Source organism: Octopus bimaculoides, chromosome 2 (genome assembly GCF_046866305.1).
Source record: "Octopus bimaculoides isolate indiv1 chromosome 2, ASM4686630v1, whole genome shotgun sequence".
NCBI classification, from domain to species: Eukaryota; Metazoa; Mollusca; class Cephalopoda; order Octopoda; family Octopodidae; genus Octopus; species Octopus bimaculoides.
Window position 1 is genome coordinate 69,406,675 of NC_142929.1, and position 21,405 is coordinate 69,428,079.

At 37.8% G+C, this 21,405-nt stretch overlaps 1 protein-coding gene across 1 annotated transcript in view; it reads left to right on the forward strand.

Annotated features, from left to right (window-relative positions):
- The window catches only part of LOC106879521 (uncharacterized), an 82,561-nt gene that overhangs the window by 41,161 nt on the left and 19,995 nt on the right, over positions 1-21,405 (forward strand). The window contains 5 exon segments of the mRNA XM_014929143.3: positions 3,612-3,827; positions 10,365-10,452; positions 15,325-15,446; positions 17,618-17,723; positions 19,018-19,199. Of these exon segments, the coding sequence (XP_014784629.2) occupies positions 3,612-3,827; positions 10,365-10,452; positions 15,325-15,446; positions 17,618-17,723; positions 19,018-19,199 (714 nt within the window).

Sequence of the window (21,405 nt, forward strand, 5' to 3'; positions counted from 1 at the left end):
GAGACACTTTGTGTATGTTTTATTTGTTGGAATGTGTTTTCTTAGTTGATGATCCAGTCAAATATTGTTTCATGATTCGACTACCATTCTGCTAGGTTGCAGAGAGTGTTCAATGGAGGATAGTATATAATGGATGATTGTATCAGAACGGTGTGAGGTAGTCATGTAACTCCTCTACAGCAAGAAATCTTATTCTGCTCTGACTCCTTTCTGTCATACTTTAACTCTTCATCTACCATAAAGCTCCATCCCCTTGGGGTTCATGGTCTTGCAAGCTACATGTGACTTCACTAATACTGAAGCCACACACACACATGCACACATGCATGTATGCACATGCATGCATGCACATGCACACATGCATGCACATGCACACATGCATGCACACACACACACACACACACACACACACACACACACACACACACACACACACACACACACACACACACACACACACAAAAACACTCAGTACACACAGTAAAGTGGTTGACATTAGGAAGGAGATCCAGCCATAGAAACCATACCAAGGCTGACACTGGAGCATGATACAGTCCTTGGACTAACTGGATTTTGTTAAACCATTAACCTATGTCAGCATGGAACATTGATGTTAATGATGATGATGATGATGAAAATAGATATAAAGATAAAGATCCTTCATGAGTCATATAGATTCATAGGGCCATTTTCCTGATTCCCATGGTGTATACATTCCCCACCTGGATGGGAAGCCAGGTCATTGCAGGATGATGAAAATAATACTTTTTTAATAGATAGGGCTAACTTTTTATTCAAATCTGAGTTTGTGTGAGTAGCTAATCAGAGTTTCTCATTCCTAATCATCAGACAATTCTTGATGTGATATTTAATGTATTCTTATTCACACATCAGTGGAGGCGCAATGGCCCAGTGGTTAGGGCAGTGAACTCTCAGTCATAGGATCGCGGTTTCAATTCCCAGACTGGGCGTTGTGAGTGTTTATTGAGGGAAAACACCTAAAGCTCCGCCAGGCTCCGGCAAGGGATGGTGGCGAACCCTACAGTACTCTTTCACCACAACTTTCTCTCACTCTTACTTTCTGTTTCTGTTGTACCTGTAATTCAAAGGGTCAGCCTTGTCACACTGTGTCACACTGAATATCTCCGAGAACTACGTTAAGGGTACACGTGTCTGTGGAGTGCTCAGCCACTTGCACGTTAATTTCACGAGCAGGCTGTTTCGTTGATCAGATCAACTGGAACTCTCGACATTGTAAGCGACGGAGTGCCAACATTCACACATCAGTTGTGTGTGTTTTAGTTATGCTGTAGTATCATCATTATTTCAACTTGCACTTTTACATGCTTTGCATAGACATGTTTTTCAAGGAAGACTGGAAATGACAACCTCAGTTGTATGACAACAATGCTCATATACAGCCATCGCATGAGGTCTAGAGAAGGGATGCACATATTAGACTTGTTGAGGTAGATTTTTCTTGGGCTCTTCCTATCACCACTCCCACCTGATTCCAAGCAAGGTAATGGTCCTCCTAGTCTTTTGAATAACAAACAGCTCAATGGGTGGACATGTTTGTGAGGAAGTTTGTAAACAAAAGAGATATCTTTTGTATGAACAGTGACTTGGCTTTCAGTTAGGATAAGGCAACACAAGTACATGCACACACAGTCACAGTCATATGCATGTGTGTGTGTGTGTGTGTGTGTGTGTGTCTGCAAATCTATATATCTCTTTTTTTATTATTCTTTTTATTTGTTTCAGTCATTTGACTGCAGCAGTGCTGGAGCACCGCCTTTAGTCAAACAAATCGACCCCAGGATTTATTCTTTGTAAGCCTAGTACTTATTCTATCAGTCTCTTTTGCCAAACCACTAAGTTATGGGAACATAAACTCATCAGAATTGGTTGTCAAGTGATGGTGGTGGTGGGGGAAATACAGACACACAGACACACACATACACACACACATTATATATACAATGGGCTTCTTTCCAGTTTCTGTCTACCAAATCCATTTGCAAGGTTTTGGTCAGTCCAAGGCTATAGTAGAAGACACTTGCCCAAGGTGCCACACACTGGGACTGAACCCGGAACCATGTGGTTGGTAAGCAAGCTACTTACCACACAGCCACTCCTGTGCCTATATTTACCAATTTTATTTAGAAGGTATTGGCCATTCTGTAGTTATAGTAAAAACACCAGCTGATAGTGTATATATAGATATGTATGTAGATTAAACACACACACACACACACACTTAGTGGTTTGGAAAAAGAGAGCAATAAAATAAGTGTCAGGTTTACAAAAGAATAGGTACTGGGGTTAATTCATTTGACTAAAAAATTCTCTAAGGCAGTGCTCCAGCATGGCTGTAGTCCAATAACTGAAGCAGGTATAAGGTAAAAAAAGATAAAATCATGTCTATAAGATCACTACAAAACACCATCTGAACTCACACTCCCTATTAATTGTACCCACCATTGCACACATATAAATGCATCATCAGTATTTTATTCCTGCTTTCCATGCTGGCATGGGTTATGGGAATTGTTTTGGTCTATGCCTGTTCTTATTGTTTCACAGTTGAAAACTTGAAGTAAATATTTTGCCCCTTTGAATATTCCGGTGGATGGAATTTTAGGTTCTGTGTGTGTGTATGCATGTGTGTGAGTGTATGTATGTACTTAGGTTTTGTATTAATAGAAATATTTACTAGATATTCTTTGACTGGTTTCTGCCAGTTCAGTGTGTGGGTTCATTTCATCTCCACCATTCCTGATAGCCTGTTTTATATTCTCCTTGCATCTCACCTTAAACCCTTTAGTGTATAAACCAGCCATATCCGGCCTAAATATTCTATCCACTTTGTGTTCAAACCTGCCAGATCTGGTCTCTCATACATATCCTACAAAGTCATTGTAAAAATGAATTATCATGTCATCAAAATCTCAAAGCTATGAGATGATTAATTCAAAACAACATGATTAACCCTTTTGTTACCAACCTGGCTGAAACCAGCTCTGACTCTGAGTACAAATGTCTTGTTTTCATAAGTTTTGAATTAAAATCTTTCACCAAACCTTAGTCACAATTTATGTTCCTAACACTAGTTGAATGATAACTAAGTTATTTTACTAAATTCTTTATTATATTTAAAGTAATTGAAAGAAACACTGAGCATCTCAAAATAAATATAGTAACGAAAGGGTTAAATAAGCATTACATTTGACTGAGTAATCTGAATGCTAAAAGGTTAAATCTTTTAAACAACTTTACCTTTTACCTTATTCCCACAAATGCTATCACTATTGCATCACAGATTCTTATGGATGTTGATAAAGTAAATAATGTGTTTAACCCTTTAACATTCAGATTACTTTGTCAAATGTAATGCTTATTATTTCACACTGTTTTGAATTAATCAGGTGTTATTTTGTAGCTTTGGGATTTTGATGATATGATTGTATATTTTTAGAATGAGATTGTAGGGTAGGTGTGAGAGATGGGATCTGACTGATTTCAGCATAAAACAGATAGAATATTAGGGCTGGATATGACCAGTTTAAATGCTAAAGGGTTAAATATTTTTTTTAAAATTATTTTTACAGAGGACAAGCAACCATCTTTACATACGGTCAGACTGGAGCTGGTAAGACATTTACAATGATGGGTTCTGAAGACATCCCAGGTTTATATCTATTAGCAGCAACAGATATTTTCTCTGTTATCAACAACAACACTTATGGTAGTGGGTTCCATGTGTGGCTGAGTTATTATGAAATTTATTGCAGTCAACTCTTTGATCTTCTTAATGGAAGAAAACGGTGAGGACAAAGAAACATTATATACTCATGCCTTTCTGATTTATTTTTTTAATATTATGATTGTCTTACAAGATGTTTTGCAGTTGGCTTGAACCTGAAATCATGTGATTAGGATGCAAGCTTCTTACTACACAACTTTTTTAAGGATCCAAAACTGCCTGAGATATTTGTGCTGTGTACAGAGGTGTTGTTACTGAAAGGACTGCACAGAAGTGGTTTCACGCTTCAAGGAGAAGCATGAAATGACTTCTGTGCAGTCCTTTCAGTAATAATACCTCTGTACCCAGCACAAATACCTCGAGTGACTTTGGAACATCGAAAAAGTTGTGTGTGTGGTAAAAAGTTTGCATCCTAATCAGATGGTCTCTGGTTCAGTCCAACTGTAAGACATCTTGGGCAAGTATCTTCTGCTATAGCCTTGTGCTGACTAATGTGTTGTAAATGGATTTGGTGCCCCAGAATTAATTATCTGTTTCAATGAAATTGGACAATTTTATGTTTATTATGTTTAATATATGTTAAAGGTGTATAAATTTTTAATTTTGTTTATAATCTTATAATTTTTATTATTTAAAAAAAAATTTTTCATTCCTGTTGGATTTTGTTTATCTGCCCATGACAGCTTCTTTTGAATTTGGCTGTAATCATTTTCTCTACCTCCATCTCCAGAATGCAGCAATGGTTTAGCTGAACTTAAAGAATGCATTCAGTTAACAGTGCAGGAGATAACTCCTGAAATGCTTCAAAATATGTTTCACAATGCTAAGGATAGGTTTGAAATTTGCAGGGACACAGAAAGAACACATGTTGAAAATTTTCAATAAAATTTTGACATAAGATTTATAAATCTATGTGTTTTGGTATCATAATTAAGTAGTAAACATAATATTCTATCAGTTTTTTAAAATTTGCCTGATTTCATTGAAATAGACAGTTAATTCTGGGACACCTTGAATGTATGTATGTATATAAATCAATTAAATCGATGATTCTGAAAAATCAAATGAGCTGATCTGGCCATATTGTTTGAATGGTGGATGAACACACACCCAAACTGCTGTTTTATGGTGAGCTTGCAGAGGGGAAGCGCAATCGGTGTAAACCTAAAAAGAGGTTTAAGGACGGTATAAGGACTACGATGAAGTCACTTGGAATGGATCTAAAAGCAATAGAAACCCTTGCTTTGGATTGAGATGGATGGTAAACAAAAGTGTGGAGTGGAGCGAAAGCTTTTGAGGAGGCCAGGATGACACATGCAAGACTCAAGAGAGATTTAAAGAAGAATGTTGTGATTGAGAAGATGAATCTCAGTGACCTTTTTGTGACAGACCATGCCTTTCTTTTGCTGGGCTCAAATCTCATTTGTGGACCCATGAAAAACGAACCTCCACCAATTACTTTGCCTATATATATGTGCACACCTTTCAATGCCATGTATGCCATAAGGTCTGCAAATCTAACAAAGGCCTCAAAAGACATTTTAAGATCCACAAAGATGAGAACTTAACTGCAGCTTTTGGTGGTCTAAATCAGATATGCAATCTATGTGGGTGTCTTTTCAATACAATGTCTGGTTTAAAAAGCCACCTCAGATGTAATGATGGATCTAAGGTGTAAGTACAAGAGGTGGTCAGACACTGCATGAGGAGTAGACAACCACCATGTATTTATGTACATATGTATGTATGTATGTATGTATGTATGTATATATATGTATGTATGTATGTATTTGTGCTTTGTTTGTGTGTGTGTGTTACTGTCTCTTTGCCATGACATGTGATAGTTGTAAGTGAGTGTCACCATCATCCAAGTGGTGTTCTTCATTCTCACTCTACAGAAAAAAAAAACCTGTTTGGTCATGGGGAAATATTAGTTTACTTGGAAACAGGTGAGTGTTAATGACAGCAAGGGCATGCAGTCATAGAATGTCCCTCTCAACAAAGTCTACCTGACCCATATGAGCATGGAAAAGTGGACATTAAAACAATGATAATGTTGATGATGATGATGATGATGATGTTTGAAAATGCAAAGTTTTTTAGATTTATAATAAAATTATTATCTTGATTTGCAAATTTGTCAACAAATTGGTAATTACTGAAGTTTATCAGGGATGGTCATTTCAAGTTTAAAATTTCTAATTGATAAACTTTTGGTAGCTGTTATAAAACCTAAATAAATTTTGGTTTAAAATTTGGTTTACTTCACGGCTTCAGTTCGTGAAAATATTTTAGTTTTAGTCATTTAAATTAGGAAGACTATTCCAGTCAAAGCTTTGATCCCCGTGGATGATGAGCTGTGATAGTTAGGTACAGGAATAGTTGTGTAGTAAAGAAGTATATTTTTCAACCATGCTTTTATGTGCCACCAGCATAGGTGCCATTTGCATGACACCAGTATCTGTCGCAGTTGTGGCCGATATTAGTGTCATGCAAATGGCACCCATGCTTGTGGCACATAAAAGCACCCATTACACTCTCAGAGTGGTTGATGTTAGGAAGGGCACCCAGCTGTAGAAAACCATGCCAAATCAGACTGGAGTCTGGTGCAGCCTTCCTGCTGACTAACCCTGGTCAAACCTTCCAACCCATGCCAACATGGACAATGGATATCAAATGATGATGATGATAATGATGATGCTTTCAGGTTCAGTCCCACATGCATCTTGAGCATGTGTCTTCTACTATAACCTCCAGACCAACAAAATCTTTTTGAGTGGATTTGGTAGACAGAAGCTGAAAGAAGCTTGTCAGCATATGTATGTGTGTGTGTGTGTGTGCACATGTGTGCATGCGCATGCACACATGCATGTGCATATGTATGCACAAACATTCACTACTGTCAACTTCCCTTTCTTCAATGGTTACTGTTGTGTTTCCTCTCTACTCCTGCCATTTAATCAAGACCTGTTGGTAGATATATTTATCCTTTTGCTGATACCTGGACCTAGTGGTTTAGTGACTGAAACTAATAGTAATTCATTATGTGAAAATATCTGGGCATATGTAAGAGCCTTTGGTGTACCATCAAACATTCACACAAACTTTCTTCCTTTCAGGTGCTGAAAATGCACCCTAAGCTACCCACCCACTCTTCCTATCAAGTCCACAACTTTAGAGCTGCCACAATCAATGTAGGCACAATGAAAGGTAGGTTCATAGAGATTGTTGAAATGTTAGAGTGAAGGTGTGAAGATGTGTGCTGTATGCAAGAGACAAGATGGAGAGGAGCCTCAGTTACACTCCTCATGGCCAAAGAACAAAGGTAAAAATTCTTCTGAGTAGGAAACAGTGATGATGTGGGTGAAGTAGGCAGACTAATAGTAGATAAATGAAGTATTTGAGGTAATAAAAATGTGTAGCAGGGTATTTAGGCTGAGACTAACTTTGGATAATATAATAGCAACATTTATCTCTGCATATGCTCCACAGTCTGGACTAGTAGATGAACAGAAAGATCAATTTTATGAAGCCCTCATGCAGACTACTGAGGAATGAACATGACCTTAACATTGTGCCTGGTTATTTCAACAAACATGTAGAGCATCCCTTGTTGTGTAAATAGAGGTTTAGCTTTATTTCAAGAAAGAAAGCGGGAACAAAGTTCCTGGAGTTCTGTGACACCAGTTGCTTGATAATTTGTAATGCTAACTTCAAGAAACTGGTCAACCAGCCAGTCAGCCAGCCTTTTTCTTGATAACTTACTAATCTGGTGAACATATAGGCCTTTCCTATTGGTCTTTTCTAAGTGAAGAATAATTACTAACATTGGTTAGTGATTATTCTAGTTAAAGCTAGAGACATAAAACTATTTGTAGAAGGAAGATATGGAAGTTTAAAGATCCATCAAACAATTGGATAACTAGAGAAGTACTTAAAGCTTTCGAAGAACACAAGACAGAAACTTTTAGCATAGAAAAGAGTTGGAGATCAAACTTGCAGCTGGTGTAAAGTTTGCACCAGATTGATGATGAAGAGGTGAAATGGAGACATAAAAGTAGAGACAGGCTTGAAAAGACTGAAGGAAAGAGGGCAGCAGAGAACTGTACCGAGCAACTAGAAAAGCTAGATGACAGGTGTACTTAGCAAGAGGAAAAGCAAAGTTCAATGAAGTTTACCAATGTTCTATGGCATGAGGATCATAGGTTTGAGGTGTTCCAAATGATTTTGTAGGAGTATTGTTGTCAACTCTTTCAAGAGCAAAGGAACTATTTTAGAGAATTAATTAATTACAGAGGTATGAAATTGTTCCAATTTATGGAAATTATAACAATTGATTAGAAAGAGCACTTAGTAGTGGGAGCTTCCTCCCTTTGCTTTTGCTCTGTTCTTTTACTGTCTTGCAAGTTAATTGACTACCTCACTAATGTCAGTGGTACTAAGAAAGCATTGAGTACACTCTGTAAAGTGGTTGGCATTAGGAAAGGTATCCAGCCATAGAAATCATGCTGAAGATGACATTGAAGCTTGATGCAGCCTTGCAGCTCACTGGTTACTGTCAAACTTTACAGCCCATGCCAACATGGAAAGTGAGCATTAAATAAAAATAATAATAAAAATAAAAATAAATGCGCCCTTTTAAAGCCTAGCCAGGCTCATGGGCCCAGTTTCCCGGCTTCAATGGCGTATGTGTTCCCCAGCTGGACGGGACGCCAGTCCATTGCAGCGTTACTCATTTTTGTCAGCTGAGTGGACTGGAGCAACGGCAAATGAAGTGTTTTGCTCAAGAACACAACACGCCGCCCGGTCCAGGAATCGAAACCACAATCTTACGATCATGATGCTGATGCCCTAACTACTAAGCTATGCGCCTCCACACAATAATAATAATAATAATAATAATAATAATAATAATAATAATAATAATAATAATAATAATAATAATAATACAGTAAACATAAGAGCACCACAGCAAACCACAGCACATACCCAAGGCGCACAGAGCTGCGCTCGGTAGTGAAGTGAAAGCACGTTATAAAAATAAAACTACTGAATAATAATAATAATAATAATAATAATAATAATAATAATAATAATAATAATAATACTTTCTTTTATCGGCCACAAGTGCTGAATAATAACAACAACAGCAACAACAACAATGATGATGGCTGCTGTTGCTGCTGCTGTGGCAGTGGCAATTGTTGTTGCTGCATATTATTTTAACAAGTCTTTTACTTGTTTCAGTCATTAGATCATGGCCATGCTGGGGCATCACCTTGAAGAAATTTTAGTCAAATGAATTGATCCCAGTATTTATTTTTCAAAAAAAAATCTGGTACTTATTTTATTGGTCTCTTTTGCTGAAGTGCTTAGTTAAGGGGATGTAAACCCACCAGCACCAGTTGTCAAGCAGCAGTGGGGAGCAAACAAAGATACACACACACACACACACATGCACACATATGTATATATATATACATATGATGGGGCTTCTTTCAGTTTCCATCTGCCAAATCCACTCGCAAGGCTTTGGTTGGCCCAAGGCAATAGTAGAAGACACATGCTTAAGGTGTCATGCAGTGGGACTGAATCTGGGACCATGTGGTTGTGTAACAAGCTTCTTATCACACAGCCACACCTACACCTATAACTATATGTAGTGTTACATACACACAGGAACAATGGAACCCATTTTTAGATAGGACCCTAACAGTTGTATATCTGTGTTTTTTCATTATGTGTTCATTAATATCATCTTTCTGTTTGTTTTGTGTAGCCTTATTTTTCTATTTACACTCTATTTCTCTCTTCAATTTTTTTTAGAAAACATATTTTTATAATAATTTTAAACATTGCATTAAAAACAACCATTACCCCAATAACTACAATTATAATTGTTGTAGTTAACTCTTTTGTTATCATATTTCTGTTGATATACACTGTAGTTGTTTGAATTCATTTTGAAAATAATAAAGAATTTACTAAAATAACTTTATCATTATTAAGCTGGTGTTTGGAACATAAATGAACATGAAATTTTGATGGGAAGTTTTTATTTAGAGCACTTTAAAACTGGAAGTTTGTATCATAGAACCAGGATCTGTCTCAGGCAGGTTGATATAAAAAAAAGTTGTCTCCAAATCAGTATTTTGTAATTTCCCATAATCCTTGTGAAGTAAATGTAATATCTTTAATTGTGCATTATGTTTGTGTTGTATTCTATATATTTTATTAGTATTGCTAATATCTAGTGAAAAGAATGTCCAGTAAGTTTAACTGATTATTAGAAATATATTTAATCCTTTTGTTTCTATATTTTTGTTGAAATATGATGTCTTTGTTCCAATTGATTTTGAAAATAATGAAGAGTTTAGTAAGATAACTTTGTCATTATTAAGCTGGTGTTTGGAACATAAATTAGCATGAAATTTTGATGGAAGGTTTTTATGAAAGGTGGTCACAGGTGGGTTGGTATCGAAAGGGTTAAACTGTGTTTAAGAACTGTTTCCATATTTGTGTGTCTGTTTGTCTGCTTCGAACCTTTTACACGCAGATTTTATTTTTCATAAGCATTTTTGTGTTTATATGTCAACAGGTTGTTTGCTCGTGAAGATGGATCTCATAAAGTCTGTATTGCTGGCCTGACAGAGACTGAAGTACCAGATGTCAGCTCACTGATGCAGGTACTGTGTATCATCACCTGACTAGGAAAAGGGTGGGATTAGAATATGTTTGAACAACCACTCACAATAAAATGTGTGGTTAAACATAGCAGGGAGTTCGGAGGGTACACTCTAAAGGTATCTTCTTTTATCTTTTATTTGTTTCAATCATTGGACTGAGGCCAAGCTGGGGCATCACCCTGAAGGGTTTTCCTTTTCAGTCTTAACAGATTGACCCCAGTGTTTACATTTTTATGTTTAGTCCTTATTCTATTGGTGTCTTTTGCCGAACCACTAAGTTATAGGGATGTAAAGATATAAAGAAATCAATATCAATTGCCAAGCTGTGGGGATGTGACAAACACACGCAGAAACAAAGGCTTCCCAACACATACATATGCATGTGTGTGTATGCATGTGAGTGTGTGTGCGTGTATATATATATATATATATATATATATATATATATATATATATATATATATATATATACATACATATATATATATGCGCAGGAGCGGCTGTGTGGTAAGTAGCTTGCTTACCAACCACATGGTTCTGGGTTCAGTCTTCTACTATAGCCTCAGGTCAACCAAAGCCTTGTGAGTGGATTTGGTAGACGGAAACTGAAAAGAAGCCCGTCATATACATGTATATATATATATATATATATATGTATGTGTGTGTATATGTTTGTGTCTGTGTCGACTAAAGGCGGTGCTCCAGCATGGCCACAGTCAAATGACTGAAACAAATAAAAGACTAAAAGAGTATATATATATATATATATATATATACATATATATTATCATCATCATCATCATTTAACATCTGCTTTCCATGCTGGCATGGGTTAGATGGTTTGATTGGAACTGGTAAGCTGGAGAGCTGTACTGGGTTTCAGTCTGATTTGGCATGGTTTCTACAGCTGCATGCCCTTCTTAATACCAATCACTCCAAGGGCGTAAATGGGTGGTTTCTACTTGCCACCAGCATGGGTGCCATTTACATGACACTGGTAATGGCCATGACTATGGTTTCACTTGGCTTGATGAGTCTTCTCAAGCACAACATATCACCAAAGTTTCAGTCACATGTCATTGCCTTGGTGAGGCCCAACATTCAAAGATCATGTTCCATCACCTTGTCCCTCACTTCTGTGAGGCCCAACATTTGAAGATATGGCAACAGTCATGATTATGATTTCATGGGTGTTATTAATGGCCTCTGTACCTGGCTTTCGTTGACATGGAGAACGCCTTTGACAGGGTCCCCCGATCCCTTATCTGGTGGTCAATGAGGAAACTTGGGATAGAAGAATGGCTAGTGAGAGCTGTGCGAGCCATGTACAGAGATGCGGCCAGTAAGGTGAGGGTTGGAAATGAGTACAGCAATGAATTCCGGGTAGAGGTAGGGGTCCACCAAGGTTCCGTCCTCAGCCCCCTATTATTTACCATAGTCCTCCAGGCAATCACAGAGGAGTTCAAGACAGGTTGCCCCTGGGAGCTCCTCTATGCTGATGACCTTGCCCTAATTGCGGAGTCACTATCAGAACTAGAGGAGAAGTTTCAGGTGTGGAAGCAAGGTCTAGAATTGAAGGGCCTTAGAGTCAACCTAGCTAAAACCAAAATCCTAATAAGTAGGAAGGTAGATAAAACACAAACCCCTTCAGGTAGATGGCCCTGCTCAGTATGTAGAAAAGGAGTAGGTAGTAACTCTATAAGATGTACCCGGTGCAAGCTATGGACACATAAGAGGTGCAGCAACATCAAAGGCAGGTTAACTAGCAAGTTAGTTTTTGTTTGTGGCAGATGTTCAGGTGCAATAAAGACTGCAAACAAACAGGAAACAACTTCTATCTCATTCCAGGGTGAAAAACTAGAGGTAGTCGATAGCTTCCGCTATCTGGGCGACCAAGTTAGTAGTGGGGGTGGGTGCGCTGAAAGTGTAGCTGCTAGAATAAGAATAGCCTGGGCAAAGTTTAGAGAGCTCTTACCCCTGCTGGCGACAAAGGGACTCTCACTCAGAGTAAAAGGCAGACTGTATGACGCATGCGTACGAACAACCATGCTACATGGCAGTGAAACATGGGCTGTAACTGCTGAGGACATACGTAAGCTCGCAAGGAATGAAGCCAGTATGCTCCGTTGGATGTGTAATGTCAATGTGAATACCCGTCAGAGTGTAAGTATCTTGAGAGAAAAGCTGAACATTAGAAGCATCAGTTGTGGCGTGCAAGAGAGACGATTGCGCTGGTATGGACATGTGGTGAGAATGGAGGAGGATAGCTGCGTGAAAAAGTGCCACACCCTAACAGTTGAGGGAACCCGTGGAAGAGGTAGGCCCAGGAAGACCTGGGCTGAGGTGGTGAGGCAAGACCTTCGTACATTGGGCCTCACCGAGGCGATGACTACGGACCGAGACCTTTGGAAATGGGCTGTGCGTGAGAAGACCCGGCAAGCCAAGTAAGATCGTTGCCAGTGCCCCTGGACTGGTTCTTGTGCGGGTGGCACATGAGATGCACCATTTTGAGCGTGGCCGTTGCCAGTACCGCCTGACTGGCTCCTGTAGGATTTTCGAGCGAGATCGTTGCCAGTGCCCCTGGACTGGCTTGTGCGGGTGGCACATAAAAGACACCATTTCGAGCGTGGCCGTTTTCGTGCGGGTGACACGTAAAAGCACCCACTACACTCTCTGAGTGGTTGGCGTTAGGAAGGGCATCCAGCTGTAGAAACTCTGCCAAATCAGACTGGAGCCTGGTGTTGCCATCCGGTTTCACCAGTCCTCAGTCAAATCGTCCAACCCATGCTAGCATGGAAAGCGGACGTTAAACGATGATGATGATGATGATGACGACTATGGTTTCATTTGGCTTGCCGAGTCTTTTCAAGCACAGCATATCACCAAAGTCTTATATTTAATTACTTTCAGGATCCAATAGAATAAAGGTATTTTAATAATAAGTATACCAAGGTAAAATCAAGGACAACATACCCATGTATTAACAGTGTGTACAGACACTCATGTACTTATTAGAGAATATACTGATTTGTCCTTCTGTTGTGCATACATCCACATGTACAGACCAAATACACTCAACGTATATGTAAAATCACACAAGAGTATACTCCAGCATGCAGTCCACAGTCCACTGTAGGCTGAAGATCCAGTGCAGGGAAGGTTCTGAGTGTGGTGTAATATAAAGTCCAATTGTGTTTTATATATATAAACTCACACACATACGCACATATATGATGGGCTTTTGTCTATGAAATTCAATCAGAAGGCATTGCTGATCCTGGGGCTATAGTAGAAAAGAACTTACTCAAGGTACCACACACCTTGGAGAAGTGGGACTGAACATGAAACTACGTGGTTGCAAAGCAAGCTTCTTAATCACATAGCCATGTCTGTACCTGTACAGCCATGCCTGTATCTGTGAAATAAAAAGAAAAATTGCATTTGGGAAATTGATACATCATATTAGGAAGATGAAATACATATTTTATTATAGTTTTAAACCTTCCATTAACAACAACCCCAGTAACTACAATTATAATTGTAGTTTATGCTTTTAATGCCATATTGTGTTGAAATACACTATGTTTGTTTTAATTAATTTTGAAAATAATAAAAAATTTATTAAAATAATTTTGGAATTCTTATCTGGTGTTTAGAACATAAATTAGGATGAAATTTTGATGGAAGGTTTTAATTAAGATCATTTTAAAACAGGGCATTTGTATAATAGAACTAAGGGTAGTTTCAGATGGATTAGTATCAAAATGGTTAAAACACTAATTCTGTTTCATAGAGCTGTGGGTGGTTTCAGGGTGGTATTAAATATTTGTATATTTTAGGACATGCATACTTCTGTGCAAAAATGCATATACTCAATGCACACGTGTTAGGGGTATATGCAGTTTGTTATAATTGTGTTGGTAAGTCTGATTATTTTTTCAAACCTTAAGGGTTTCTCTGGTCAACTGGATTCATTGGTGAGTTTGAAACCATTTCAGATTTAATACCAACTGCATAAATCTTATAGTCATGAAGAAATAATCAGGTTGACCAACACACACACACACACGCACATGCACACACACATGCACACACACACACACATGTACACACACACATGTACACACACACGCACATTTACACGAACACACTGCAAAAAGGTGAAGAGATTTTTGCAGGAGTAAATTTATTTAAAAGAAAAAGAAGAAAATGCTTTGAAACCTTTATCATGGATAAAAGAAAGAAATTATTTACATATATATATATATATATATCAAAGAAGCTACTGGTTTCAATTGCTTTGAAAGATGATTTAGTCATGCTGAAATAAAAATAATAAATAAATTGCAATAAATTATTTGTTCATGATATCAGTTCTGGAAGTTTGCATTTTTTTTATAAACATCATGTGGTGCTGGTATTTTGTTTCCTTCTGATTGTTGTTGAGTTATAGTTGTATTGATAGTTCAAGCAGTGTCAGTTGTCCTTTCTCATTAAGGGGTGACTATCAGAAGTAGCAATAGCTGTAATACTAGTGGCTGTAGTAGTCATGGTACTGGCTGTGTTACTCTAACTAGTAGCAGTAGTGAAAGCTTCAACAAACATTGCAGTAGGAGTGGTGGTAGTTCTCTCCCTTCCTCTCCTACAGTTATTTAGAAGTGGTCAGTATTTGGTTATGAACGTTGTATTTGTTAAGGTGTTGTGTAATTGCGAGAGAGATATTGGATAAAAATCATAAAATTAGGTTGTTTCTTACCAATACATGTGTATATGTTCACTGAGTCCTATTTGTCTGTACAATTACCTTAAAATAACCTTTCTTTAAAAGCTAAGAAGCATGCATTATAATCTTATATTTTCCCTATATCACAGATTCTTGATATTGGTAGTGCATGTCGCAGTAAAGGTTCTACAGGTGCCAATCCAGATTCATCACGTTCTCATGCTGTATTACAGCTTCAGGTGCGAGATGGCTATGATGAATATTTTGGTCGGTGAGTGATTTTTAGCAAAACTTTTGATTATGCTATTGCTTTCCCGACTATTTTTTAACTTTAAAACATTTTCCTTTCTAGTATCATCATCGTTTAACGTCCGCTTTCCATGCTAGCATGGGTTGGACGATTTGACTGAGGACTGGTGAAACAGGATGGCAACACCAGGCTCCAATATGATCTGGCAGAGTTTCTACAGCTGGATGCCCTTCCTAACGCCAACCACTCAGAGAGTGTAGTAGGTGCTTTTACGTGTCACCCGCACAAAGGCCAGTCAGGCGGTACTGGCAACGGCCATGCTCAAAATGGTGTACTTTATGTGCCTTTTATGATGATGAATAACGTTTTTGATATTTGCATATGGGTTGTTCAAACAATTAATTTTTATTGTAAGCATGGCAGTTTGGTCAAGAAGTTTGCTTTCCAACTACATGGTTTTAGGTTCAAACCCACTGTGTCGTACCTTAGGCAAAGCTTTGTATGTGGATTTTGCAGACAGAAACTGAAAGAAGCCCACTGTGTATGGATGTGTGTGTGTGTGTGTGTGTGCGCGTGTGTGTGCGTGTGTGTGTGTGTGCATGTGCGTGCCTGTGAGTGTGTGTGTTTGTAATATTTCCCATGACCAGAATTGTATTATACAGACTGGAAATGAATGGCATTGCTTGTATGATGGTGATACTCATTTAAAGCCATCATATGATGTCAAAAAAGGGCACACACAAGCTTACAGATACTTCCACTTAAACATTATTTAGGCCAGACAGGGTGTTAATGTCAGAAGCATCCAAGCAGATGGATTTATTAAACTCTCCTATTCCATGGGAGAACTATATTGAGGAGGCCTGTGAGTGGAAGGGATCAAAATATATCGAGCTAGTGGTATTGTGTCAAAACAATGGGTGATGTGAGCAACTTATGATCTCATTGAAGTGGGATGCAGAGGTTTCATTGGTTAGTCCCCTCTGCAAAGCTGTCAGCATGCTGGGTGTCACAGAATCCACTAGATAAAAGGCCATTAAGTTGGTTACAGAGGCAGCTGAGATTGCTTCAAGGTGGTTATGGATTAACAATAGATAGATTAGTGCTATCTCATGTGGTGCCACCTGGATTCAAGTTGGACCTTGTTCAAGCCCAACTGGGTTACCTGGGTGAAGATGACTGATTGACAAAAAATACAATACATCTGCTGACTCTTGGTAACATCACTGATTGTATTAGAATTAGAATTTTATATTAGAATTTTGCCATGCCTCAAAAAAAAAAATATCTTTCATCAACACTGAGCTAAGTATTCTGGAGGTAAGCACTGAGATCTTATTTGTTTCTCTGGATACATTTCATGATCTTATAAAAAAATCTTATTATTTTCTCATTGTCATTTCATTTGTAATATATTTGCATGCCATGGACTGCTATACATTACATAAAGATGAAAAGAAAAAAAAAAAATTTTAAGTGTACAGGTGTGACTGTGTGGGGAAGAACTTCACATCTCCACCATGTGGTTTTGGGCTCAATCCTTGTAAATGTTGCCTTGAACCAGTGTTTTCTCCTAAAGCCTCAGACTGAAAGAATCCTGTTTTGTGTGTGTGTGTGTTTGTGATTATATTGACATCATGTGATAATTGTAAACAAGCATCACCTTCAATTTTCTGTGGACATATATTTGACCATGGAGAAACTTGCTTGGAAACTGATGAGGGTTGATGACAAGAAGGCCATCCAGCATAGAAAATCTGCTTCAAAGAATTCTGTCTGACTCTTTTAAGAATGAAAAAGCAGATGTTAATATGAAGAAGATGATGGTAATATATAATGTCTCACTAAATAATTGAATGATTGTTTAAACAAATGACGTTAATGTAATGGTTGTCAGTAAGTGTAACTTTTAACTCAGTAACTATTTGCTGGTATCTTTATAACTGGGTCTCAAACTTTTTAATTGATTAACTATCTAATGAATAATTCCTTGACTAAGTGTTAATAGAATTAAGTGACAGTTGTCTAAGCAACTGTCATTGTTACTCTGTGTGAGTGATTGGGTGACTGATTCAGTAATTCACTTATAAAATCGTTGTTGTTCCTACTCAAATTACATGAATATCTGAACATTTGTTTCATTGAGACATTATATAATGGTCACTGTGGAGAGATATTTTCCCTTTTTTCAGGATCTCTTTTATTGATTTGGCTGGCAATGAACGAGCAGCTGATGTCAAAGATTCAGATAAGCAATCTCGCAAAGAAGGAGCTGAAATCAACCAGAGTCTGCTAGCAGTAAGCAACAGTGACTTATCTTAAATCACAAATCTTCAATACAGTGGTTATTTAACATATCTCATCAAATAATGTCACAAAAATATAAGAAGCTTCTTATCTTCCAATATTTTCATTAAAACTGATTACCTCAATAATTAATTTTAACTTACACTTAAAGACAATTATATTAAACTGGCTACCATAAAATTGTGTAGTATTTCACTACCATTTATTACTGAAATAATAACTATACCACGTTAACTATTTAAACTCACTGGGATGATGACTGTGGACCTATACTGTAGACAAGAGGATAATTGATGAGTGCTGGTAAAAATATGTTATGAGCTGATGGCTAAGATTTCTTATGATAGAAACTGACTGAGGAAGAGTTAGAAAGAACTTTTGAGGTCAGATCTGAGAATATTGGGCTTTACAAATGAACACTTGAGCTCATGTATTGTATAGTTAATAGTAAAAATATGTTTATACTTTTTAGTTTAGATTTTAGAATTTTTTTTAAAGCTTTTCAAAATGACTTATTTTTAACTTATTGTTCACAACATTTATACATAGTGTTTGGGTTTTTTCTACATCAGAATACAAAGTTAACTTTAAAATGTGATGATATTCAATTCTGTTATGTAATGTCTTCATTAAGTTGTAAATTATTCATTTACACAGTTTGTCTTTCCTATGATATTGTCAATTGATAATTGAAACTAGGATTTTATATTTAGTTTCCATAAAACATAAAACAGTATTATGAACAACAATAGCAAACTATTACCAAATTAACCATAGATTTTAATTTTTTTAATAATTAATCCTTACCTCATGGAAGACAAATATTAGCCATTCCAAAATACACAAAGACTGTTAACTTTATTTCACTAGGTTGCAATTGGTACAATGAAAATTTTGACACCAAATAATAAATGTTTAAGTGAAGTTGATATCTTTGTGTGTTTTTGAATAATTTGCTGTAATTGTTTTAGTTTCAACACACAGTCTCAGATCAAATCACTTACCAGACAAGTATATCTCCATATTTTTTACCTGATTGAATTAACGTAAAAAATTATTTCTTTTGTGCTGAGGGCTATAAATTAGAAATATGTTCTCACACCAAATCTGTAAACATGGTTTCCATCCCCGATTGAAACTTGTTACACTGTAGCTATATTGATAATAACTAATAAGTAAAGCCTGATTAACAATATATATTTCCTTCCATTAAAAATATTGAGTCCCCTTTTTTTTTTGTGTTTTTCTGTCCATATAAGAAACCAATATTCTTTTATATTCTTAGCTAAAAGAATGCATCCGTAGTTTGGATCAGGAGAGCAGTTTTACTCCATTTCGTCAAAGCAAGCTGACTCACATACTGAAGGATTCTTTCATTGGAAAATCCAAGACCTGCATGATAGCAAATATCACCCCAAGCCAGAGTGCCACTGAGTGTACACTGAACACACTTCGATATGCAAACAGGTAATTAGTCATGTGATGGAATCTTGGATAAGGTTGTTGTTGTTGTTGGCACTCCGTCGCTTACGATGTTGAGGCTTCCAGTTAATCCGATCAACGGAACAGCCTGCTCGTGAAATTAATGTGCAAGTGGCTGAGCACTCCACAGACACGTGTACCCTTAACGTAGTTCTCGGGGATATTCAGCGTGACACAGAGTGACAAGGCTGGCCCTTTGAAATACAGGTACAACAGAAACAGGAAGTAAGAGAAAGTTGTGGTGAAAGAGTACAGCAGGGTTCGCCACCATCCCCTGCCGGAGCCTCGTGGAGCTTCAGGTGTTTTCGCTCAATAAACACTCATAATGCCCGGTCTGGGAATCGAAACCGCGAGTCTGCTGCCCTAACCACTGGGCCATTGCGCCTCCACCTTGGATAAGGTACATTATCACCTTTATGTTTTATCTTTTACCTGTTTCAGTCATTGGATTGTAGCCATGCTGGGGATTTAACCAAACAAGTCAACACCAGTACCTTATTCTTTTCAAAGTTTGCTACTTATGCTATTGATTTCTTTTGCTGAACCATTAATCTAGGGGGACACAAACAAACTGGCACCTATTAAGTTGTGGTGGTGGTGAAGTAAACATAGGCATAGAAACATATGAACACATGCGTACACACACACACACACACACACACACACATTAGGCTTCTACATAGAAGGCGCATGGCTCAGTGGTTAGAGCGTCGGGCTCACAATCATGAGGTAGTGAGATCGATTCATGGACTGGGCCATGTGTTGTGTTCTTGTGCAAGACATTTCATTTCATGTTGCTCCAGTTCACTCAGCTGTAGAAATGAGTTGTGATGTCACTGGTGCCAAGCTGTTTCAGTCTTTGCCTTTCCCTTGAACAGCATCGATGGCATGGAGAGGGGAGACTGGCATGCATGGGTGACTGCTGGTCAACTACCTTGCTTGGACTTGTCTTGGAAGGTAACTTTCTAGGTGCAATCCCATGGTCATTCATGAACAAAGTGAGTCTTTACCTTTTACATAAATTCCAGCTACTAAATCCACTCAAGGCATTGGCTGGCCAGAGGTTATAGTAGAAAGTGTTGCACAGTGGGACTCAACTAAAAACAATGTAATGGCAAAGTGAGCTTCTTAACTACACAGCTACATTTGCACCTGTGTTAACTGAAATATAAGAACTTACTTCGGCCAGAAAATATTTCAGCCTGCAATAGTTGCTGAGACTCTATATGGTTCAAATGCAGCCTGAAATGGAATACTGCTTCTATATCTTGGACAGTGTCGCTGCTGAAGACATTGATGTCTCGTGGTTTAGTGGTGAACTACAATTGTAAGATTGTGGTTTTGATTCCTGGACCAGGCGATGCATTGTGTTCTTGAGCAAAACACTTCATTTCATGTTGCTCTAGTCCACTCAGCTGACAAAAATGAGTAACCCTGTGATGGACTAGCGTCCCATCCAGGTGGGGAATTTATACACCATGGAAACCGGGGAACCAGCCCTTATGAGTTGGCTTTACTCAAAGGTACATAGATATATTGGATTGCATTCAGAGTAGGGCCACTTGATTAATAGGTATTCAATCAATAATGGATACGCTCTTGCCTCTGGTTCACAGAAGCATTGTCTCCTCTCTTTGTTGTTTCTATCATTACTATAATGGCCTCTGTTCCTCAGAACTGGCTGGTCTTTACCTTCAGTACTTAGGCACCCTTAGCCTACTTGTCTCTCCATCTCTTGACACTCTAGCTGTTTCCAACTTCTTGGCTTCACACTAGCTGACATCTCCAGTCCTTACTTCCCCAGAACATCATACGTCTGGAATTTTCTTCCAGCTCATGTCTTTCCTGCAGTTTGTGACCTGCAATACATTAAACAGAACATTAATGGTATCTACCAGGTTGGTCTTAAAGGATTGGCAACAGTCAAGAGCAATGACCTTTACTTGAAAATCAACAAGTTAAAAAAAAGGTTCTGAAGAGAAACGGTACTAAGAGTGGAAAAAATAATGTTTAAGAAATGTTCATATGAATGCATTAACTTATTTATGCTTATGCTTGCCTTATCTATGGCAGACACTGTTTTTCTTGTGCATGTGTGTGCAGATAATAATGAAAAAAGGATAGATAAACATACATAACCTATATAAGCTGCACCAGATGCCATCATTGAACTGTGCCTATGACTTTAGTT